The sequence below is a fragment of the Cetorhinus maximus genome, chromosome 5, assembly GCF_964194155.1.
Source record: "Cetorhinus maximus chromosome 5, sCetMax3.hap1.1, whole genome shotgun sequence".
Classification (NCBI taxonomy): Eukaryota; Metazoa; Chordata; class Chondrichthyes; order Lamniformes; family Cetorhinidae; genus Cetorhinus; species Cetorhinus maximus.
In genome coordinates, this window is record NC_135883.1 from 139,086,586 (window position 1) to 139,111,969 (window position 25,384).

At 48.5% G+C, this 25,384-nt stretch overlaps 1 protein-coding gene across 1 annotated transcript in view; it reads right to left on the minus strand.

The window, feature by feature from the left end:
* Nucleotides 1-25,384, minus strand: part of scml4 (Scm polycomb group protein like 4) — a 166,059-nt gene that overhangs the window by 10,497 nt on the left and 130,178 nt on the right. The window contains exons 5-6 of the mRNA XM_078542521.1: nt 19,986-20,174; nt 2,530-2,796 (exon numbers count right to left, since the gene is read on the minus strand). Of these exons, the coding sequence (XP_078398647.1) occupies nt 2,530-2,796; nt 19,986-20,174 (456 nt within the window). The remainder of the gene's footprint in view (nt 1-2,529; nt 2,797-19,985; nt 20,175-25,384) is intronic.

Sequence of the window (25,384 nt, forward strand, 5' to 3'; positions counted from 1 at the left end):
CTGGTCAACGGTAATCCCCAGGATATTGATAGTGGGGGATTCAGTGATGGTAATGCCATTGAATGCCAGGGGGCGATGGTTAGATTCTCTCTTGTTGGAGATGGTCATTGCCTGACACACGTGTGTTGCAAATGTTACTTGCAACTTATCAGCCCAAGCCTGAACGTTATCCAGGTCTTGCCACATATGATGAGGAGTCGCGAATGGTGCTGAACGTTGTGCAATCATCAGCGAACATCCCCTTTTCTGACCTTATGATGGAGGTAAAGTCATTGATGAAGCAGCTGCAGATGGTTGGGCCTAAGACACTACCCTGAGGAACTGCTGCAGTGATGTCCTGGGACTGGGATGATTGACCTGCAACAACTACAACGTTTGTGCTATGTATGATTCCAACCAGTGGCTGATAAGTAGCAAGTAACATACATGCCACACAAGTGCCAGGCAATGACCATCTCCAACAAGAGAGAATCCAACCATCTCCCCATGACATTCAATGGCATTACGATCGCTGAATCCCCCATGATCAACATCCAGGGGGTTACCATTGACCAGAAACTGAACTGGACCAGCTATATAAAAATTGTGGCTACAAGAGCAGGGCTAGGAATTCTGTGGCAAGTAACTTATTTCCAATTCCCGAAATCCTGTCCACCATCTACACGGGACAAGTCAAGAATACTCTCCACTTGCCTGGATGAGTGCAGCTCCCACAACACTCAAGAAGCTGGACACCATCCAGGACAATGTGGCCCACTTGATTGGCACCCCATCCACAAACATTCACCCCCTCCACCACAAACACTCAGTGGCAGCAGTGTGTACCATCTACAAGATGCACTATAGCAACTCACCAAGGCTCCTTTTACAGCACCTTCCAAACCCACAATCTTTGCCACCCAGAAGGACAAGGGCAACAAACGCAAGGGAACGCTACCACCTTCAAATTCCCCTCCAAGCCACTCACCAAACTGAGTTGGAGTAAATCGCCGTTCCTTCACTGTCGCTGGGTCAAAATCCTGGAACACCTTCCCTAACATCACTGGGTGTACCTACACCACATGGTCTGCAGCGGTTCAAGAAGGCAGCTCACCACCACCTTCTCAAAGACAATTAGAACAATAAATGCTGGCCCAGCCAGCGACATCCACACCCCCTGAATGAATAAATTATAAAAAGGAATTGTTCAGCCCGTACTATATGCAGCATGCTCATCCAATCATACAAAGAAGTAAAAAAGAAAAGACTTGTATTTATGCAGCGTTTTTGATGATTACCGGACATCTCAAATCACTTTGCTGCCAATGAAGTACTGTAGTCACCGTTGTAAGAAATCTAGCATCCAATTTGCACTCAGCAAATGTCCTTAAACAGTAATGTCATAATGATGTCGATTCAGGGATAACTATTGACCAAGACACCAGTGATAACTCCCCTGCTCTTCTCCACGGGATCATTTACAGTAATATGTGTCCTTGGTTTAACTCTCATCTGAAAGACAGCACCTCTGACAGTGCAGCACTCCCTCAGTACTGTACTGGAGTGTCAGCCTTGATTTTTGTGCTCAAGCCCTGGAGTAGGACTTGAAGCCAGAACTTTGTGATTTAGAGGCAAATGCACTACCAAACTGAGCCACAGCTGACACAGAAGGCACATTATTACTCTCGAATGGTGCAGAGGCAGCCTCCAAGATGATTTCACGTATCAGAATGTATGCCATGAGCAGAGGTTAAGGACATTTTTTGTCATCTTTGTAAAAGATGTGATTGTTAGGTGGTTTCAAGCTGGTGACAAAGCTGAGCAGGGAGTATCACAATGACACTGGGTCTAGTAGCTGCAGGTTCAAATCCTACTCCATGCCTTTTCTAATCCAAACTAGGCTGCAGGAAGACAGGTCCGCAGCCTGTTCCAGCAATGACAGGAGGGGTGAGAGGGGAGATGTACAATGGGGCAGCTCAAGACATTTTCTAGCGTCCAGTTACAGGATGTGTCGCCAACAGCTTTAGAGCAGATTGTGGGGGCCCGATTGGAAAAGGGCACCTTCCCCCAGCCCTGCCCCTGCCCACCTTACTGCACGAGTAGGTTAACCTGCCGGGTCTTCCTCCTCCCACCTCATCCCTGAGCTGGCCTGAAAATTGCGGCTAGGCAGGAAGTGGCCCGCGTAAAATTGCAGCCAGGCGGAGGGTGGTGGTTAGGTGGCAGGTGGGACACCCACAGAATTTTATGCGCCACCCCCCCTCCCACACCCAACCTCGCACCTGCAAACCCCACTAGTGGGTTTAGCCTATATTGTGTCGGTGCAGGGAGGCAGAGAGGAAATAAAAGCAAAAAGAGGATAAAGGTTATGTGAGAAGGGAAATGAATGAAAAGCTGTGCAGGAAAACCCCCCCCACTGGATTCAGCCCATAATGTTAGTACTGATTGTATTTAGTGGTGCCCACAATCTTTACTTAAAACACAAGTGTCACATTGCCAACAGCAAACCTTGAATATAAATCTAAAAAAGGCAGTGACTAGAATGAAATGTACCTGTATTACTGCCTCCTTTCGCTTCGTAAAAGCCTCCTCCTCCACCCGGGCTGGATGAGAGCCTCCGCAAGCCTGATGAAGGGGGCCCATTGGAAGACTGATAGGACGAGCGATAGTTATAGGAGATGGCCCCTGCGCTCCTGTACTCTCCAGAATTACGCCTTGATGGACTAGGGGGGTTCATCGAGTGGATGGGTGAATCCATCGAATCCACACCATATCTGCTTTCTACAGCTCCAATGATATCATCCTCTGGTATCACAGTCTCTGAGTGGAAATCATTATAGAAAGGATGTTATACCAAGGGCTTATAATTAGACATACAATTTTTAATTAGTCAATATCCTGTGGCATTGTACAAAGATCAAACATTTATCCATTTTCCTTTTATCTTATGTTGTATCCATGTTGTCTTCAATAGAATACAGATCACAGAATCTTAACAGCACAGAAGGAGGCTATTTGGCCCATCGTGTCTGCACCGGCTCTCCAAATGAGGCTTATGACCTAGTGCCATTGCCCTGCCTTTTCCCCCGTACCCCTGCACGTTATTTCTATTCAAATAATCATCCAATGCCCTCCTGAATGCCTCGATTGAACCTGCCTCCATCACACTTCCAGGCAGTCAGTGCATTCCAAACCCGAACCACTCGTTGTGTGAAAAAGTTTTTTCTCACGTCACATTTGCTCCTTTTGCAAATCACTTTAAATCTGTGCCCACTTGTTCTTGATCCTTTTACAAGTGGGAACAGCTTCTCCCTCTCTACTCTGTCCAGCCCCCTCATGATTTTGAACATCTCTATCAGATCTCCTCTTAGCCTTCTCTCCAAGGAGAACAGTCCCAACCTCTCCAATCTATCTTCGTAACTGAAGTTTCTCATCCCTGGAACCATTCTTGTAAACGTCTTCTGCACTCTCTCCAATGTGTTCACACCCTTGCTATAATGTGATGCCCAGAACTGTACACAAACCTCCAGCTGAGGTCTAATGAGTGTCTTATATAAATTCAGCATAACCTCCTTGCTCTTGTACTCTATGTCCCTATTAATACCGTACATCCTAATCATTTACCATGGAAAAAGTTTCATCTATTTTATCTTCTTGTTTTTTCACTATGAACATAGGAGCATAAGAAACAGGAGCAGAATAGACCATATGATCCTTCGAGCCTTCTCCGCCATTCAGTGTAATCACGGCCTCAACTTCACCTTCCCGCCCACACCCCGTATCCCTCGGTTTTCTGAAAGAACAAAAATCTATCTATCTCAGCCTTAAAAATATTGAATGATGGCACATCCACAACCCTCTGGGCTAGAGAATTCCATAGGTTTGCTGCCCTTTGAGTAAAGAAATAACTCCTCACCTCAGTCCTCAATGATCCTGAGACTATGTCTCCATGCCCCGGGTTCCCCAGCCAGCCTCTCATTATCTACCCTGTCAGCCCCCTTCAGAATGTTGTATATTTCAATGAGATCACCTCTCATTCTTCTAAACTCCAGAGAGTGCAGGCCCAATTTACTCAGCGTCTCATCATAGGACAACCCTCTCATCCCAAGAACCAATCTAGTGGACCTTTGTTCTGCCTCCAATGCACAAATATCCTTCCTTAGAGACCAAAACTGTGCACAGTATTCTCGGCGTGGTCTCACCAAAGCCCTATACAATAGTAGCAAGACTTCCTCATTCTTGTACTCCAATCCTCTTGCAATATGAGATCTTTGCTCAACCTGCTTTATTCTCCTGAAAAGGACCTCAGCTTCTCCAGTCTCACCTCATAACTAAAGCCTTTATTCCCTGCTATCATTTTCTGCATTCCTTCCACAGTTTTGAAATCTGGCTCAAAGGTGCCCATAAGAGGATACATTATTTCGACTCCAGCGTAACAAGTGAATTGTACAGTATATCCATGCTTTAATCTGATGAAACGGTAAGTATACACGTGTTACATTCATCACATTCTGGGCATCACATATTGGGTGGAATCGTCCCGGGTTTGCACTAAGGGTGGCAGCTGGCGGGAAAAAGGACCTTTTAACCGCTAGCCACAATGGCGGCTTTTCACGCCGTATCGTCCCAATCCTGCCTCATTAATTATGCATTCCCGGGAAACACGCCATTTCAATGGCGGACGGGCTCTCATTCGCCCGCCATTCTGTCACCTCGCCGCTTCCTCAGGCCGGGCACCGTATTTAAAAATATTTAAAGTGCGCACGCCTCTCAGTACTTCCAGCCCACGCCTGCTGCAAAGGAGACAAGGCCCCAAAAGGCAAGAAGACTGCAGGCCTCCAGCTTAATGACGCGTCCCTCGAGTGGTTTTTGGACACTGTGGAAGCCCACCATGATGTCGTCTACCCCCACTCTGGCCGCAGTAACATCACTAATCCAGCATGGGAGGCAGTGGCAGTGGTGGTCAGCGCCAATGCCCAACAGAAGAGGACAACCACCCAGTGCTGAAAAAGAATGAATGATCTCCTCCATTCCACCAGGGGAAGTCACTCTTCTCATCACTGTCAACTCACACACTCACAAGCCCATCACACATCCACAGGGTTCTCACTACTGCCACTTCAAGGGACATCACCATTCACTCTCTCACACACATTGTCTTCATCCCATCCATGGGACCACTCACCACCCACAAATACCAGGCATACTCATCATCTGGCCTGGCAGGTATCCTGCTTACACTCTCTCCATCTCTATTCATGCAGGACAAGCTGGCACACAACAACAGGGAGAGGTTGCAGACTGCTGGAGGAATGCCTGAAATCAAGGTCCTCATGGACTTTGAAAACTGAGCCATCCAGCTGGCTGGCGAGGTTCTGGACTGTTCCTGTGCTGACTGCGAGGTCGGCGATGCTCTAGCAAGTGAGGATCCAGCAGTGCAACATCCATCAGACAACCATGGTGTGAGTGATGTGTCGTGTTTTACAGGCCATTGCCATGCACTAATCACCTCTCCTTGCTTTCGCAGGCACATCTGGGAAACAGCCGAGTCCATGATCCGGGGCTTCCAATCAACCCCGAAGAAACCTCTGAGGAGGAATCTGAAGGCACCCTCCTTGACGTCCCATCACAGCGCTCACCCACACCCTGCACCATTGCAGAGACACACTCCTTGGTGGGACCTAGCTTTAGAATAGCCTTGGGGTCATAATCTGGTGAGCATATCGCACTGTCTTATCCACAGCAGGCGGAGGCAGTGACTTCCCAGGTTTCCTGCACACGAAGGACTGATGGAGGGCAGAAACCTGCTGAATCCGAGTCAGATGACGAGCCTCTGGATTCTGTCTGTCACATCTCAGTTGCTGCAGCTGTAAAGGCAAGCTTGAGAGCATGAGGAAAGGAATGTCCGCTGCACTCCTCAGATTGCAAGAAACAATGGAGGGGTCCGTCCACCTTCACTCTGAGGTGATAGCGCCAGCATGCCTACGCACCAAGGTCAACACTGGTAAGATGGCAGCCGCCATGGAGACCTTGGTCTAGGACATCAGTCCTGCACTGCTGCGCAGGCTCAACTCCATCGCTGATGCCATCGTTGGCCTCCAACAGTGTCAACGTGAGAGGACTGTGGGGCAGTCCGATGTCACTCCAGCTACCCCTTCTCCTCAAGGAGTAACCCAGGGGCCCTCAGGCACCCATAGGGAGGAGGATCAGCGGTACACACACCAGAGCCATCCACCCAGGTGACTCTGGGAATGTCCAGCCCATTTGAATTCCCTCTTCCTGTGACCCCAGCTCCTCAGGCCAAGGAGGGTGCCACTGCCACATAGAACCCGAAAGCAGGCCGGGGCTTTCCGGGTCTCGGCCCTCCAGAGGACGTCCGTCAATGTCACCACAGACAGGGCATAGCAGTCAGCAGGCTGCCTCCACCTCTGCTGTGGATGTCAGGGGAGCACAAAGACGTAGCAACAGGGTTAGGAAGGTTAAGAAGCTATAGTTGCACAGCCATGGATCGGGTGTTAATCATTTGTACTTAATGTTCACTACTGTAAACAAACTCCCAAGAATGTCCCCCTGCCTTTGGCTCCTTGTTCTGAAGAGCAGTGTTTGTGTCACTCAGATGTGAAACCTTGGTTCCTGCACAAGATAAAGGCAGGTGTCTCAGTCCCGGGCCTCTTCCTTGTGCTTTGTGTAGAATGTCATGGGCAGGATTCCATCATTCTCTCTGTGTGCTCCCAGCACCTTTAATCTCTTCACATCTGTGACCACTGATGCTGTGCTCCTGAAGGGTTCAGGTGCTGAAAGCGGACAAAGGATCAGATGCTTTTAAAGTTTCATGGCTACGTCTCTATGATATGACTCTGATCACAGAGCACAAGTGAGGTGCCCTCAGCCAGACAGGAGTCAGGTATTCCACAGAGGCTATGTGATTATCTATGCAATGTCCTCAATGCACGTCATCATCATGCTCCTGGAATCAAGTGACTATAAGGGCCTCCACTGCGGTTCCATGACAGGAGTCTTGTCACGGAGGGTATGTGCACTAACAGCAGCCAGGCTAGAGTCAAATGTTCACAGGTGCAATGTGAGGATCTAAGGTGTCTCCTCACTGCATGTCCTCATCATCCTCCACAAATCTAGCAGCTATAAGGGCCTCGCGAGTGCACCTGCCTCATCTGGCCAGTGCGAGAGCCTCATCACCATCATCGTCACCTTCGAGGACCTCTTCACCCTCATCCTCGTCGATGTCTTCTTCATCGGAGGAGACCTTCAGCTCCTCCATCTCCTCCTCAGCAAGTCCCTCTCCCCATTGCAGCGCCAGGTTAAAGGGCGTAGTAGGTGACGATGATGCGTGATGTCCTCTGTGGACTGTATTGCAGGGCTCCACCAGACCGGTCCTGGCACCGGAACCTCATTTCCAGTATCCCGATGGTTTGCTCCACTGAGCTGAGTTGCAGCATGAGCCTCATTATACCCTCGCTCTGCTGCAGTCTGAGGCCGCCGCATGGGTGTCATCAGCCGCAGCCTCTGCAGGTAGCCCTTGTCCCTGAGGAGTAAAGTCTGCAATAGACAATTAGAACTTTACTTTATTTCATCTCAGCATGGCTCCTGAGGTATAACCATGGTGGATACTAGGTGAGTTGGCATGAAGGGTGTAAGGGCAAAGAGGGGGAGACACGGGTTGGCATGAGTTGGAACTAAGCTGGCATTGGGGTATGAAGGGCTATGGGGTGGCTAGGGAGGCATAGGTTGGCACAGAGGGTATGAAGGGCCATGGAGGTGGGTCGAGGGGCATAGGTTGGCAAGGAGGGTGTGTGGGGCCCTGGGGGTGGGTGGGGGGCATAAGGAAGCATAGATGGGAAGTGTGTGGGGACATGAGGGTGTGCGAGGGGTGAGGGTAGAAGGCTGTTTTTTGTTTGTTTTATTCTTGTTCTTACAAGTCCCAAGCACCAAGGTGGGCCTTTCATTCAAACCGCTTCCAGCAGTCCCTGTGGCTGCCCCCGAACTTCTTCTGGCTGGCCCGACTCCAGTTAACACCCGCAACCAACCTCCCCCCACCGTGTCACTCCCACCCCCTCCCCCAACAAACACACCCTGAATGAAAATGAGAACACCTGGGGCACATTCTCCCGAGTTGGATTTACATGGTTGGGAATTTTCCCGACTCTGTGCTCCTGCCTTGAAAGCGAAAATTCGGCCCATTAAATCTGATTCTCTCTCCACCTGACCGGCTGAGTATTTCCAGCATTTTCTGTTTTTATTTCAGGTTTCCAGCATCCGCAGTGTTCTGCTTTTTGAATAATTAAAACTCTGACTGGCCTGAAACACTTAACAGTCGTGGTGTGGGAGGTCAGTCATCTCAGCCCCAGGACATCACTGCAGGAGTTCCTCGGGATGGGATCCTAAGCCCGTCGTAAGGTCAGGAGGGGATTCTGGCCTCTGGTTGCAGGGTGTTCATCCATTCATAACTCTCCAGATAATAAATCACTCTGTGCCAGAAGAAGTTGGACTGGCAAGTAACAAATGCGCCACACATATGCCAGGTATTGATGTCACCAACAAGAGAGAGTCCAACCACCTCCCCTTGACATTCAACGACATTACCATAGTAAAATTCCCAACCATCAATATCCTAGATTCACCACTGACTGAAAATGTAATTGGACCAGCCACATAAATACTGTGGCTACAGCAGCAGGGTCTGGGTATTCTCCAGGTTACAAGTAGGGGCGTGGGTGCATGTGGGGAGTGGTGCAGGGGTGGGGGCTGTATGAGGTTGGGACGTGGGTAGATGCAGGGGTCTGGACATGTGTTGGGAGAGGTGTTTTGCGTGTGGCTGCGTGTGGGGACACGCAATGTGATGGGGGAGGGGTGGATACAGCTATGTATGGGAGTGCAGGTGAGTAGGTGTTGGATGTGAGTGGGGAGGTAGGGGTACGATACGCATGGGGGTGTGGATGTGTGTGTAGGGAGGTGTAGCGATGTGTGGTGGGGTAGTAGCGTGTGTGGGGGGGTTGGATGTGTCGATGGAGTTGTGGGGGTGTGAGTGCAGTGTGAGGGCATGTGCGGGGGGAGACGTGGGGGTGGGTATGGGTGTTGTGGGGAGAGGTGCAGGGGTGTGGGCGGGGGAAGTGTGGGGTAGGGGTGTGCATGTGTGTGGAGGAAGTATTGGGATATGCCAATGTTTTCTTATCCTCAGCTTGATGAGCAGAATGTTCACACACAGGCAAAAAGAGCAGTCTCATCCTCAAAAAAATTAAAAGGTAAAAATATGGCAACTGAGACAGAGGTAGTAAATTAGAAAATCTTCAAGTCAAAGGTATTAAGTATTTCCAAATACTATTAGCCAACAGCTATCAGTACCAATAAGCCATACAAAGCCAAAGGAAGATGACAAGAGGTTAAAGGTTTCAAATTTGCCTGCAACTGATATTTTCTTTTCGACAAAGAATGATGTTTTACTCCCCGAGCCTGCAGATTTAAAATTAACAGTGTTCTAAAAAAAGTGGGTTTGTTAAAAATAATTAAATATAAAACAAACATGTGTCTTTAACTATACAAAATACATGAAAAGAGACCTATTCACACGGCTTGCAATACCTGTTGTCACGGAGCCACAGAAGAAGGATAACAATCAGGCTGTGTTCTTATAACCTGCCAGTGTTTCAACAACTGTCAGGGAAGTTGACAGTGAGTGCTGAGTCACTGGCACCTCATACACACTGACATGTACTGGGCCTGTGCTAAAAGAGAATCAAATGTTGATCAGGATCAGCAGAGACCTGATACAAAGACTGGTGTGTCTCTAGTCAGTGCAGTGCCCTCTGCAGACCGCTGTTGGCTCAGCCAGCAGTGAAAGTACTGCCAGAGACAGCTCTTAAAATGGATAATGGCAGTCAAAACCTCACCACCGTAGACTTTGCTGGAGCATCTGAACCATTTTCGGATCAGGAACTTCCAGCTGCTCTTTCCCGAAGATGGCCAATCAAGAGCCTGCCTCCGGGCTCCCTGACCAATGAGGGAGCGCGGGCCGGCATGGCGTGGCCATTTTGTCAGAGGAATGATTTCTGCTTAAAGGGACCATAGCGTGTTTCAGAGAAGCTCCGCAGCTCCCGAGGACGGGATGAAGAGGGCAGCTTCTCCAACCCAGCAGGCATAGATGGAAGCGGCTGAGAAAGTGAGAAACTACAGAATGTCCCCTCTCCACCTGAAAGACCAGCAACAAGAGGGTATGGCAATTGCGTGGCGTAGCACTTTCAGGCTCCAAGCCCCACACTCTGACTTACCCAACATCCACCTGCACAGCATGCTTCAGGCCATTACAGCTGCACTCTTTCCTCTCCCTGCAGGCACCTCACATCCCTACCTGAGCAGCCAATACTCACACTCATCATCAGACCATTGCCCTCTCACAACCATATCTCACAGTAGCCCTCTCAAATAGCCACCTTCGCCCCTCTGCACATAAGCCATTATGACCATTCACATCTCCCTGCTTTTTCACCTTGCAGGAGAAGAGTGCATACCAATTGGCGAGAGGCGGAGATGCTTGGTTTGGGAGAGGCAGGGGAATTAATCACTCCAATGATAGCCATGTCGACTGCTGGTAAAGCGTGGCCCACTGGAGCTTGCACCATGAGGGTGCTGATGTCAGCAGCAGCTTGCTATGAGAGGCTAATCCTCCTGAGGCAGAGGTGCTCCCACATGTCAAGACAACTAATCCTCTGACTGCAGACCCTCTGTTGGGGGTCTTGCCTAGTTCCAGCTGGGTCTCGGTGTACCTTCCCTCTTCCCTGTGAAGGGACATGCAGCTGAGGAGAAGGCAGCTGGTGCTGTTGTTGAAGTTGCTTCTGCTGGGGCATGTTGCAGTGGAAAGCCCCCTGCCCTAGACCCTCAGTAGAGGGAAATGCCGTAGCTGCATGAGTTACTTCCTTCCCTTTGAGAGGCCGGCAGCAGAGAACTACAGCTGAGGGCAGGCGAATTGCTGGTCAGGTGAAATGCCTTCCAGCTGGTTGGCAATGATCGCACGCTGACAGAAGGAGTGCTTTGCAAAGCAGCCTCACATCTGGCCACGTCTGGAGCTTTCCAGTGCAATTGATCAATGCCTTCGCAGCTTGTCAGCTTCACTGAAGCAGTCCATCCCACCATGCCCTCGCCTTCCCCAACACAACGTGGGACTGTCGGGAAAGAGTGAACCTATGAGCGAAACCCTGTTAATTGCCAATTGCCTGTTTAACAACTTTCATTCCCAATCACTCCCGACCTGCCCTGGAAAAGGGCAGAAGGAGGCAGTCGCTGGAATACCGGCCCAATACACTTTTTGCAATTTTCCCACCCCTCACCTCCAACCCGCCTCTTCTTTTTCATTCATTCATGGGACGTGGGCATCACATGTAGGCCAGCATTTATTGCCCATCCCTAATTGCCCTTGTTCAGAGAGCATTTAAGAGTCAACCACATTGCTGTGGTCACATGGAGGCCAGACCAGGTAAGGAGGGCAGATTTCCTTCCCTAAAAGGCCAGATGGGTTTTTACAACAATCGACAATGGTTTTATGGTCATCATTAGACTTTGAATTCCATCTGCCGTGGCAGGATTCAAACCCAGGTCCCTCAGAGCATTACCCTGGCTCTCGGGATTATTATTCCAGCAATAATATCACTCCGCCATCGCCTCCCCATGGAGGCAGCCTGGGAAAACTCCTCCCTGCATTTCAACTACCTGATTGAAGGAGACATCTGTTCATTTGTTATTATTGAAGTTGCTTTTAGAGTGATAGAGTTATACAGCCCTTCGGCCCATCGTGTCCGTGCCAGTCATCATGCACCTATCTATTCTAATCCCATTTTCCAGCACTTGGTCCGTAGCCCTGTATGCTATGGGGTTTCAAGTGCTCATCTAAATACTTCTTAAATGTTGATTTCTACAGATTATCTTTGATCAGTATACAATGCATCACTTAATCTCTGCCCTGCCATGTGCATTGTGGTGCATTTATAAAATCATAGACTTTTACAGTACAGAAACAAGGAGAAAGAGGCCATTCAGCCCACACCACCCAATTAGATGCCATCAGTAAACCTCAAACCCTTCTTCGGCTTGGTATCCATTTTTTACTCCTCATACGTCTGTGAAGAGCTTCATGATATTTTTCAATGTTTAAGGTGTTATTTAAATACAAGTTATTGTTGTTTCCTGACTTCTTTGCTTTGTTACTTTTAGTGACCTGTGCTTCTGCCTCTCTACTCCATTTGAAATCTGAACATTTAAGATGGTTTTCCTTTCTCTGTTCTTACTTCCACAATACATTATTTCATTCTTTTCTACATTGGACTATATCTGCCGCTTATAAGACCCTCCTGCTGGCCATTGTCCTCCTTCAGTCTTTCATATTCTTTGTTGTAATTTGCCATCTCCCTCAATTGGGCACTATCAAAGCTCAGTATTATCCCCTCCATTCTCAAGTCAAAATATAGCACCTTATGTACCTGGGATGAGGCACTCCAGTTACATGGAGAAGTTAGAGTTGTTCTCCTTAGAGCAGGGGAGGTTAATTGAAGTGTTCAAAACTACAAGGGATTTTGGTAGAGCAGATAACTGGAGGACACGGATTTAAAGTAATTGGCAGAAGAACCAGGGGGAGTATGAGGAGAATTTATTTTATGCAGGGAGTTGTATTGATCTAGAATGCTCTACCTTTAAAGGTGGTGGAAGCAGATTCAATTGTAACTTTCAAAATGGTACTGGGTAAATAATTGAAGGGGAAAATATTGCAGAGCTTTAGGGAAAGAGCAAGGAACTGTTTGTCTGGCACTTTTAAAGAGCCAGCACAAGCATAAGAGGCTGAATGGCCTGCTTCTGTGCTGTAAGGCTCTATGACCTCCTTTCACCCAGCAGATCCAAGGTCAGGTCATGAGGAACTTCCCAGGCTATATGGCCCTCCCCTCCAAGGAAGAGAACCATATTTGAGGTAGCTAGAGGTTCTCTGCCAAACACAGTTGTGTGGGATGGAGCAAGGCAAGTTTGGACCCAGTATACTCGGACTCCAGGTTATCGGTGGGACCTTCTGTACACACCAATCCAACATACAGCAGGAGTGTGCAGGAGGCCAATGAGATTTTGGAGTCATAGTGTGGAATTTAATGGCCCCACCTGTGGTGAGCTTGATGGCAGGGGCATATTTAATCAGGCTGGAGAGTGGCAGGTGGGAACCCTGCCACCTTCCTGTCTCCACCCATGTTGATTCTGTGCCAGGAAGCCCGTGAATGGCCTTACTGCCCCGCCATCAACTGAGGACCTTACATGGGCAATTAATGCTCACTTAAGTGCCTCATCTGGCCCGCATTAACCCAGAGATGGGCAGAGGGCTTGCCATATGGGGAACACAACAAGCAAACCTGTGGGCAGGGTTGGGGTACTTGTGGGCTCCTGGATGGGTCGGGGGGGGTGGGGGGCGGGGTAGGGGGGTGTTGGTAGAAGGTCCCTCGATCAATCGCACTCAGCCCCTGATCAAGGGACCTGGAATCAGGAAGGGGGACACTGAGACGCAGCCCCCTGCTCTTGTTGCTGACACCCCTCCACCACAACTGTCTCCCCACTAAACCCCCTGCCTTCACCCACCTCTGGCCTGTGTTGATCCTAGGCCTCAGGGAGGTGTCATACCAGCAGCAGCCACCGCATTCCAGGTGGCGCTGTCATTCAATAAATCTGCTGACCTCTGATTGGCCGGCAGCTCCTGGCAGGCGGGACTTCTGCTCAGGGCCCTTGCTCCGCAGAAACGCACGCCGCGGTCCAGTTACGTGCCTGAGTGACACTTAATTCAGTGGGCCTTCCCTAAAGGAGGTGATGCAGGGCTCTCGCTGGCCCTCCAGTCGGTGGGCAAGATCCTTGTCACCTCCATTAAATACCATCCATGTTGTTTTACTGAAATGCAGTGGTTCAAGAAGGCAGCTCACCACCACCTTCTCAAGGGCAACTAAGGATGGGCTATAAATGCTGGCCTAGCCAGCGAAGCCCACATCCCGTGAATGAATAAAAAAAAATCCTTTTAAATTGTTGATCTTCTTCCAACTACTTCAGGTTTACAGCTTCTTGAAATTCAAGGTCACTTTAGCCAGACGTAACTCTATTTCCAGGACTTAGAGATGTTTCATTTTGACACAATGGGCTACAAGATATTTCAGAATTCTTTCTTCATATTTAAAGTTTTTTTTAACTTAATAAATGTTTTAAGCTTATTTTGAATTGTAAAGTAGCTGTTACAATATGGAAGGAGAAATACTCAACAAAAGAAAAATGGAATTAATAAAAAAGTTTGATTTTACTCCACATGCAACACAATAACAAACTGAAGCACAAGCTCATAACAGTCAAGTACCTAATTAGGCAAAATGGGGTGATCTTTCGTAAACTGGGTGATATAAACCAAGATTGTAAGTATTGTGGTAAAACCCCAAGGACAGAAGGTGAAGTAGGGGACGCTTACCTCAGCCTGATAGTAGCAGCAGCGGGTTTATTGTAATTCTCTCATTCTCTTTCCCTGTGCTCCCCGCAACCCCACCACATACCCCTGCCCTCTCTTAAGTGTTCCCGCAGCACATGTTATTCTCTGACTGAGAGCAGACTAATGCATGTCCCCATGCCTGTGCTGGTGCCATATGTACTCCTGTGTGATTCAGCCACAAATTTTACTCTCCCATGGGTATACCCTGGTCTCCACCCTTTGCCTTTCCTATGACTGGTGTTTAGGAATTAACGCATGACCTGCCACTATGTGCCAACAAAAATATCTTGTATTCTTATAGCACCTTTAATGTAGTAAAGCATTACAAGGTACTTCACAGGACTGATCACCAAACAAAACTTGACATCGAGCCACATGTTAGGGCAGATGACCAAACGCTTAGACAAAGAGGTAGGTTTTAAGGATGAGAGAGAGTTAGAGAGACAGAGAGGTTTAGGGAGGGAATTCCAGAATCTAGGTAACTGAGGGAACAGCCTTCAATGCTGGAACTATGAGAATTGGAACCAAATTTAAAGAGTACAGAGATCTCAAAGGGCTAGAGGAGGTTGCAGAGAGAGAGAGAGGCATGAGGCCATGGAGGCATTTGAAAACAAGGATGAGAACTTTATAATCGAGGCATTGCCTGACTAGGAGCCAATGTAGGGAAGAGAGCACAGGGGTGATAGGTGAAAGGAACTTGGCGCGAGTTAGGAGATAGGCAGCAGAGTTTTGGATAAGCTTAAGTTTACAGAAGGTAGAATATGTGGGGCCAGGCAGGAGTGCACTGGAATAATCGAGTCTATAGGTAACAAAGGATGGATGAGGGTTTCAGCAATGGATGAGCTGAGGCAGGAGTAGAGATGGACGATGTTACGGAGGTGGAAGTAGGCGGCCTTAGTGATGGAAAGGGTATGGGGTCAGAAGCTGATCTCGGGATTAAATAAAAATCTAAGTTTATGAACTGCCTGATACAGTCTCAGCCATTGAGTCGGTAGCTGGAACAGAGTTTGTGATAGGGACTGGAGACCATAACTTTGGTCTTCCCAATATTGGAGAAAGTTTCTGCTTATTCAATACTAGATGTTGAACAAGCAGCGTGTCAAATCAAAAGCAGTGAAGGGGCTGAGAGACGTAGTGGCGAGGTAGTGCTGGGGTGTTATCAGTGCACATGTGGAACCTGACAATGCATTTTTGGATGATGCAACTAAGGAGAAATAGGAGGTCAAGGATAAAACCATGGGGGGACACCAAAGGTAATGGCATGGGTGTAGGAAGAGAACCCATTGCAAGGAGATTCTCTGGGTATGCTTGGATAAACAGGAATGAACCAGACGAGGGCAGTCCCACACACCTGGATAGCAGAGGAGAGGAGTTGGAAGAGGATGGTGTGGTCAAAGGCTGCAGGCAGGTCAAAAAGATGAGGGGGGATGGTTCACTGCAGTCACAGTGACAGAGGATGTAATTTCTGCCTTTGATAAAAGATGTTTCGATAGTATGGTAGGGGCACACACCTGATTGGAAGGATTCAAGCATGGAGATTCAGAAAGGATTCAGCAGTTCATTTTCCATCTATGTGGAAACAAACAGCTGAAAAGAATAGAGTGGACTGAGCTTCATGTTTGAGATGCTGGCTGAGATTCATTCATGAGGGAGAAAGGAGTTGAAGGATATGCTGCTGGTCTTAGATGAAGATGAATGGGGGGAGACTGAAACTCCGGCAATGAGGCTGAATGGCTCATTTCTGTGCTGTAAATTCTATGTGTAATGGTTGTCAGAGTTAGTGAAACATTGCATTTCTTTTATTTTATGAATCAGGATGGTTGTAAAGTAAATATTGCAATCTACTGAAATCTCTGGCGATGTTTTGCTACTATTTAATTTTTTACTTCTGGCCTGATTCATAGATTCGAAACAATGCTACACAGAATGAATAATTTTCTATTACCTAATATTACCCAAGTACCAAAAGGACTCGTAATATTTCCAGAGAACAAATCCAGTAATTATGGTTACCAGATAATATGTGTATAAAGGAATACTTGGATTTGTAAGGAACATTTCTGTCAAGTAAATGTCTGGTAATGATGATAATAATAATAATCATCATCATAATCTCAGACAAGGGCACAGATTTAAATTGACAAAAGAAGCAAAAGCAATATGAGGAAAAACTTTCACGCTGCGCGTGGTTAAGATCTGGAATGCATTGCCTAGAGTGTGGTGGAGGCAAGTTCAATTGAAGCATTTAAAAGGGAATTAGATTGTTATCTGAAAAGGAAGAATGTGCAGGGTTACATGGAGAAGGTGGGAGAATGGCACTAAGTGAATTGCTCTTTCAGAGAGCCAGCGCAGACATGATGGGCCGAATGGCCTTCTTTTGTGCTGTAACAATTTTGTGATACTGGATGGACACAGGTTCGGGAGGCAACAGCACATTCAAGGGGAAAAAAAACTCAAAATACTGTGGACACTGGAAATCTGGAATAAAAACAGCAAGTGCCAGAAATGCTCAGCAGGCCTGGCAGCATCTGTGGACAGAGAAACAAGAGTTAACAGTCTGATAAAAGGTCATTGACCTGAAACATGAACTCAGTTTCTCTCTCCTTGCTGAGTGTTTCCAGCATTTTCATTTTCATTACAGCATATTCAAGGACTTTAGAGAAGAATGAGAGGTTGGAGATGGGGTAGTAGTTTGCAAGAACAGAGGGTTCATGGATTTTGAAGAGGGGGATGATGAGGGAAGACTTGAAGAAGCAAGGGACAGGAACTGAGGATAGGGAACCTTCAACAATATCAGCTAATATGGCAGTCAGGATAGTAAGCTTGATGGGAAAGGGGTAACAGAGCAGGAGGCAGGGCTCATGACCAAATTAAGTTTGGGGAGGGCATGATGGAGACAAAAGGGAAATTTGATAAAGCTGCAGGTCAAGGCAGGGGTGAACCTTAGATAAGTTTGGCTTGGTGGGTTAGGTGAAAGGAGGGCGGCAGTACAGACAGCGGATAGTCTTAATCTTGGTGACAAAGAAATCCATAGATTCCTCTCTTGTTGGTGGAGTTGATGATGGAGCGGCAGGGGAGAGGGCTTTAGGAAGATGATTGATCTTTTCCAGAACTGAATCATCTGACACTTCTAAACTAGTTAGAGTTACACTTAGTTTCATTAGTTCTTATCTGGACCAATGGATCAAATATCACACCTGGAATATGCTTTATTAATGTTCACTTCAATTGTTTTTTTGATACTTAAATTGGAAAGAAAGTAAAGGTTTAAGATGCTCTAAATACATTCTAGGTTCATCAGTAATGAAATAAATAAATAATGACACTTATTAGAAATATTAACCTATCTTTCCTGTGTTTCCAGCAATTATTTTTACTTCAGACTTCCAGATTTATTTTTATTTCTATCAAGATGAGAATTGCCTCCAAGGGGCTGGTATTTAAATCTCATTGGTAGGGAGAAGCTAACATACATGCAAGATTATCTTCATCTCACATTTACATATCAGTTGAAGAACTGTAAACAGTTGGTTATGACCCATCTGGTTCACTAATGTCCTCTAAGGAAGGAAATCTGCTGTCCTTACCTGGTCTGGCCTACATGTGACTCCAGACCCACAGCCATGTGGTTGACCCTTAAATGCCCTCTGAACTAGGGCAGCTGGGGATGGGTAATAAATGCTGGCCTGGCCAGCGATGCCCGCATCCCATGAACGAGTAAATAAAAAATAGTTATGACTTGTGGGTTCTGGTGTCAATATCAGGAGCAAATTGGTACTTAAATGATCTGCCTAATTTGGGAAGTTACTTGTAATGGTGGTTAAAAAGATTTCTTCATCCTCAATTCTAATGCTGCTTCAGTGCAGGACAATCAGGTACTTATATTCACCAACTAGAGATACTCTGTCTTGTTACTTCTTATCTAGACTATTAAACACAATGACACTTCCCAAAGCATAACAAGAAAGTAAAAACATCTTAAGGACCAATGGAAAAGGCATTTGGACTACCAAGCCTAAAACCTCTTGACACAGGTGAATAAGCACAGGGAGTACCTTCAAGAAGATAAAGCTCCATAACATCCCTCTCTGACCAAGTGTCTCTGATAGTCAGAAGACAAAAGCAACCTCTATCTTTCAATCTCACTTCAAATCTAGACCAAAGTGTTTTATCCCTTTTTAAAATTCATTCACGGGTTGTGGGCTTCACTGGCTGGGTCAGCATTTATTGCCTATTCCTAATTGTCCTTGAGAAAGTGACGGTGAATTGCCTCCTTGAACCGCTTCAGTCCAAGTGGTGTAGGTACACCCACAGTGCTGTTAGGGAGGTAGTTCCAGGATTTTGACCCAGCGACAGTGAAGGAATGGCGATATATTTCCAAGTCAGGACTCATCCAGGCAAGTGTGGAGTGTTCCATCACACTCCTGACTTGTGCCTTATAGATGGTGGACAAGCTTTGGGGAGTCAGGAGGTGAGTTAGTCATCACACTATGCCTAGAATGTTGATAGTGGGGGATTACTGCGGTAATGCCGTTGAACATCAATGGGCAATAGTTAGATTCTCTCTTGTTGGAGATGGTCATTGCCTGGAACCTGTGTTACTTGCCACTTGTCAGCCCATTATAGCTCACATTCTCTAGCCCTGCGAGATTACATTTCCTGGATGATTCCCTCAGATAATTGTAGAATATTGCTGGCTCGGGTCATCATGTATACATGCATACAGCCAGAACACACACAGCTACAGGAGGCTGCAAGGAAAATAAACTCTAATTGGAGCACAAACACATCTCTTATCTTGACTCTCCCAAATTTCCTGCACCCCCTTCTCCTGAAGGCACTATGTCTTGCTGGTATAGAGCCCTCTAGTCCAACATTCAAGTAGCTATTTTTCATGATTGAGGTAATTAGGAACAACAAACCATTCAAATGAATGGTTAGGGCAGTCAAGCACTGCCCGGCTCACACCTAACACATAAAAAACACACACACTGAAACAGGAAATACTCCCACACCAGGCCCCCTCCCTCTCTCCACTCGCAACTCCCCCCCTCCCCACACCACCAGCCTCTGGACAGTGAGAAAGTCACTCTTTGCTAGCCACAGAAAATGGATCAAACTGGTATTTTCCTGATCTATATGGCCCAGTTCCATAGTAGGAAGCCACTGCTTGCTTTTAAACACGTCTATATAATTTAATAAATTAAATTACTGAAGATCATTCTCATAATCTGTATTTTAAAAACTCTGAAGATATTCAAATCGCATTAGCAATTATGCCACGTGCCAGAATCTGAGCACCATGAAAACTGGAAGAAACAAATCAGAATACAGTACATCCAAGACATTCCTCCATTAGTGCTTCATCGGGATATTAGTTTGGCAGGCATCATTTTTTAAACCTTTTTTCAACAACATAGGGAAATACATCAGTACCCAAAAAAAGCGATTATGAATAAGAATGGACAGATTAGTCAATCCCATCAAAGGCACATCGACAGTGACATACCTGCATGCATCCTCTCGTTTTCATATTCCACAGCTGTCTGAGAAGTTGCATTGTACATGGTGAATGGCTGGCTGCTGAACAGGTTATCGCAGTGCAAACTGTGGCAGAGGTTCTCCAGGAAGCGCAGGATGAAGACAATGCTGTTGACTGCTGGCAGGCTCAGCGTGTGCTGTTCTCCATCAAACGTAGCTAGAACCAAGAGATTTTCAGAACCATCAGTCAGGACTGGATTCCAAACCGGATCGTAAATGTGAAAGACTACTGCGTTACCCACTGCACCAGCCCCTTCCCAAAATGTACAAGGTTCTCCCATTTTTATGATCATGTTGACTGATGCCGGGATTTCTCCTGCCCGCCGGCATCGGGCGTGTTCGGTGGCCTGAGTGGACAATATGGCGTGATTGGTTTCACGACGTCGTGAAACAAGTTTGCGACCGTCCGCTCAGCTGGCTGACAGTGGGCTGCGTTTCCTGCCATTGGATGTCAGGGACCTCATCGTGACACATCAGCACAGCATCATTAGGCCAGCCCACCGGAATTGTTCCCCCCCACCCATCGCTGGATCGTCTGTCCACCTCAGCGGGAAAGCACTTGGCAAGCTGCACTTTGAGGGGAACTCGGAGGTGAGTACACAGTAATGTTGTGCAGCACTTACCAGGATCGCCTGTTGGGCTTCAAGCTTGAGGAATGTTGGGAGTTGGGGACAAGGGCAGCTGTGCCGTTGAAAACAGCACACAAGCATTCAGGGTTGGGGGTAGGGTGGGCGAGGGAAGTGACCACGCATCAGGGACACCTTGTATAAAGTGACCATTCCTCTGCAGTTGAGACAGTTCAGACACAGCCACATTGATATGATTGGAGTCGGGCCTCTAGCTTATCTGCCCACTCAAGCAACACAGAGGCATCAAAGTGCCACCAAGTGTCTCCAAAGCTTTTCACGCTCCCCCGCCCCCACCCCGCCATCCAGCACAGACGGCAAACTAATGAGCGTTTTAGTGGACTGCAGAACAGATGGATGACTGGGCATGTTGTACAATCTCGTTGCGAAAGCTGGTCATGGAGCAGTCACTGGTGGAGGCGCTCACAGCCCCTTGCAATGTCAGCATCCCAGTTTGACCAGTCTCCCCGATGGTTCAAGCTAACAGCGCAGCCTTGCAGTGCGGGTTAGGAGAATGCCTGTGCCTGAGCTGAGAGCACAGCCTGCAGTCCAATGGGCAAAGCTGCTTCTAATCGGTCAGGTGGAGTGGGGCGGAAGTGGTGGGGTTTCTGGCCAGCCAAGTGGTGGCCAGCACTCTCCGGGAAGTGTTAAGGGATCTTCACACTTAACCAGGACAGGTTCTTAGTAGACCCATGCTAACCACGTGTCTCTCGCTTTCATCCTGCAGGAGGAGTACATCAGGATCGTGGAGCCTAGTGAACTAACTGTATGCCTGATGGCCTACAGAGAGCAAAGACGACAGAGGAGAGAGAGCGACTGAGGCTCCTGGCTGCGCAGAGGCAGGAGCAACAACCCCAGGAAAAAGGGACTGCTGGGTCTCACACACACACCGACAAAGAGCCACAGAGAGCTGGTTGGTGCCTAGCGACAACCAGGGTCTATAGACGCCGCCTTTCATTCCTGCAGATGACCAACCACCAGTGTCGCCGGAGACTGCGCATGTCTAGGAAACTGTTCGATCACATCTATCAGCTACTGCAAGATCTGTGCCATGGCGACATGGAGGGCATCCACTGCCAGTGGCCACGAAAGTGACCACGGTGCTCAATTTCTATGCCAGTGGCTCCTTTCAGGGCTCCACAGGTGACCTCTGTGGAATCTCACAAGCCTCCACCCACAAACGCATCCATGAGGTCACAGATGCCTCTTTGCGAGGGCACACAACTTTGTGCATTTTGCCCAGGATCAGGAAAGCCAGGATGCAAGCGCCATTCAATTCACCCGGATCTCAGGTTTCCCATTGGTGCAGGGTGCCATCGACTGCACTCATGTGGCGCGCAGATCTCCGTTGCAATATGTGGTGAGATACGGCAACCGCAAGGTGTTCCACACACTGAATGTGCAGCTGGTGTGCGACCACCGTAAACGCATCCTGCAGGTGTGCGCACGGTTTCCAGGGAGTGTGCATGACTCCTACATCCTCATGCGGTCACAGATCCCTGATGTTTTCCAGGGCCCACAGAAGATGCAGGGATGGCTCCTCGGGGACAAGGGCTACCCACAGAGGATGTGGCTGATGACACCCGTGCGGCGGCCTCAGACTGCAGCAGAGCGAAGGTATAATGAGGCTCATGCTGCAACTTGCAACTTGGTGGAACAAACCATCGGGATGCTGCAAATGAGGTTCCGGTGCCTGGACCGGTCTGGTGGAGCCCTGCAATACAGTCCACAGAGGGTGTCACACATCGTCGTCTGCTGCGCCCTTTACAACCTGGCGCTGCAACAAGGTGATAAGTTGGCTGAGCAGGAGATGATGGAGCTGGAGGTCTCCTTGGATGAGGAGGATGCCGACGGGGATGAGAGTGAGAATGTCCTCGAAGGTGATGATGATGGTGATGATGCAATCGCACTGGCCAGACGAGGCAGGCACGCTCGGGAGGCCCTCATAGCTGCTAGATTTGTGGAGGATGATGACGACATGCAGTGAGGAGACACCATAGATCCTCACATTGCATCTATGAATGTTTGACTCCAGCCTGGCTTATGGCAGCGCATATACCCTCTGTGAGAGTGCTCCTGTCATGGAGACACAGTGAAGGCCCTAATAGTCTCTCGATTGCAGGAGGATGATGACAACATGCAGAGAGGATACACCATAGATCTTCACATAATCTCTGAGAATGTCTGACTCCTGTCTGGCCGAGGACAGCTCACTTGCGCTCTGTGATCAGGGTCATATCATAGAGATGCAGCCATGAAACTTTAGAAGCACCTGATCCTTTGTCCACCTTCAACATCTGACCCCTTCATGAACACAGCGTCACTGGTCACAGATGCTGAAGAGATGGGGGCCAGCCCCACCTTAAAGGTTCTGAGAACACACAGAGAGAATGATGAAACTCTGCAATGCCTTCCCATTACATTCTGGCAGCAATGACAAGCATCATCGAGGTACAGGCATCAATAATGTTTCCAGGGAGTGTGAGGCTGGGCTATCATTTTGGTCTGAAGGCTGCACAGAGCACAGGGAAGAGGCCCTGGAGTAAGATGTCTGCCTTTATCTTGTGTAGAAAGGTTTCACATCTGAGTAACAAGAACACTGCTCATCAGAACAAGGTGCCATAGGCAGGGAGACATTCTTGGGAGTTTATTGACAATGGTGAACAGTATGTACAAGTGATTAACACCCGTGCCCAGGCTGTGTAACTAATTCTCCGTAACTTTCCTAACCCTGCCGCTACATCTTGGTGCTCCCCGGACATCCACAGCGGAGGTAGAGGCAGCCTGCTGACTGCGATGCCCCGTCTGTGATGATCTTGGCGGGCATCCTCTGGAGTGCCAAGACTTGGAGGGCCCCAGCCTGCTTTTGGGATCCTGCTGTGTGGCAGTGGTACCCTCCTTGAACTGTGAGCTGGAGCCGCTGAGGTCACAGGAAGAGGGGATTCGGATGGGCCAGTCACTCCCGGAGTCACCTGGGCAGATGGCCCCGGGGTGTGCACCTGTTGATCCTCCCCTCTATGGGTGCCCGGGTGCCCCAGCTGGCTCCTTGAGGAGAAGGGGTAGCTGGAGTGAGATTGAGCTGCCCCGCACCCCTCTCATGTACACACTGTTGGATGCCAACGATGGCATCAGCGATGGAGTTGAGTCCGCGCAGCAGTGCAGGAGCGACATCCTGGACCAAGGTCTCCATGGCGGGTGCCATCCTGCCAGTGTTGACCTCGGTGCATTGGCATGCCGACAGTATCACCTCAGAGTGAAGGTGGACGGTCTCCTCCATCGTGCCTTGCAATCTGAGGAGTGCAGCGGACATCCCTTCCTCATGTTCCCGAACTTACCTTTTGCAGCTCCGGCAACTGTGACATGACAGAGTCCAAAGGCTCATCGTCTGACTCGGACTCAGCAAATTTCTGGCCTCCAGCAGTCCTCCGAGGGCAGGACACCAGGGAAGTCCCTGCTGCCCCGAACAAAAACAAAAAATGTTGGCAAAACTCAGCAGGTCTGACAGAATCTGCGGAGAGAAAGACAGAGTTAACGTTTCGAGTCCGTATGACTCTTCTTCAGAGTTTTGAGTCAAATAGACCCGAAACGTTAACTCTGCCTTTCTCTCCACAGATGCTGTCAGACCTGCTGAGTTTTTCCAGCATTTTTTGTTTTTGCCTCAGATTTCCAGCATCCACAGTATTTTGCCTTTATCTAATCCCTGCTGCAGCCTGCTGTGGATCAGACAGTGCAATGTGCTCACCAGATTGTGATCTCAAGGCTACTCTAAAGCTAGTTCCCACCGAGGTGTGTGTCTCTGCGCTGGTGGATGGTGTGAGTGAACGCTGTGAGGGGTCTTCAGGGAGGGTGCCTCCAGATTCCTCTTCAGAGGTTTCTTCAGGGCTTGATTGGAGGCCCTGGGTCGTGGACCCACTCAGCTGTTTCCCAGATGTGCCTGCGAAAGCAAGGAGAGATAATTAGTGCATGGCAGTGGCCTGTGAAACAGGACACATCACTCACAGCATGGTTGTCTGATGGATGTTGCACTGCTGGACCTTCACTTGGTAGAGCACCGCCGAACTCACTATCAGCACAGGAACAGTCCAGATTGTCGCCGGCCAGCTGGATGGCTCTGTTTTCAAAGTCCGTGAGGACATTGAGTTCAGGCATTCCTCCACCAGTCTGCGACCTCTTCCTGTTGTTGTGTGTCAACTTGTCCTGCATGAATAGAGATGGAGAAAGTGTAAGCAGACGTCTGCCAGGCCAGAAGATAAGTATGCCTGGCATGTGTGGGTGGTGAGTGGTCCCATGGATGGGATGAGGACAATGACGGTGTGTGTGAAAGCGTGAATGGTGATGTCCCTTGAACCTCCAGTGAGTGAGATCCCTGTGAATGGGTGATGGGTTTGTGAGTGTGTAAGTTGAGAGTAATGAGAAGAGTGACTTACCCTAGTGGAATGGAGGAGACTATTCATCCTCTTGCGGCACTGGGTGGCTGTCCTCTTTTGAAGGGCGTTGGTGCTGACACCGCTGCCCCTGCCTCCTGAGCCCGGTTGGTCATGCCGCTGCCCATCCTGCGACCAGTGCGGGGGTGTAGAGGACATCCCGGCGGGACTCTACGGCATCCAAAAGACGTTCCAGTGACGTGTTGCTAAACCTGGGGGCTGCAGTCTTTTTGTCTTTCATGGACACCTTCCCTGCAGCAGTCGTGGGCTGGAAGCACTGAGATGTGTGCACGGCTGGACTTTAAATATGGCGCCTG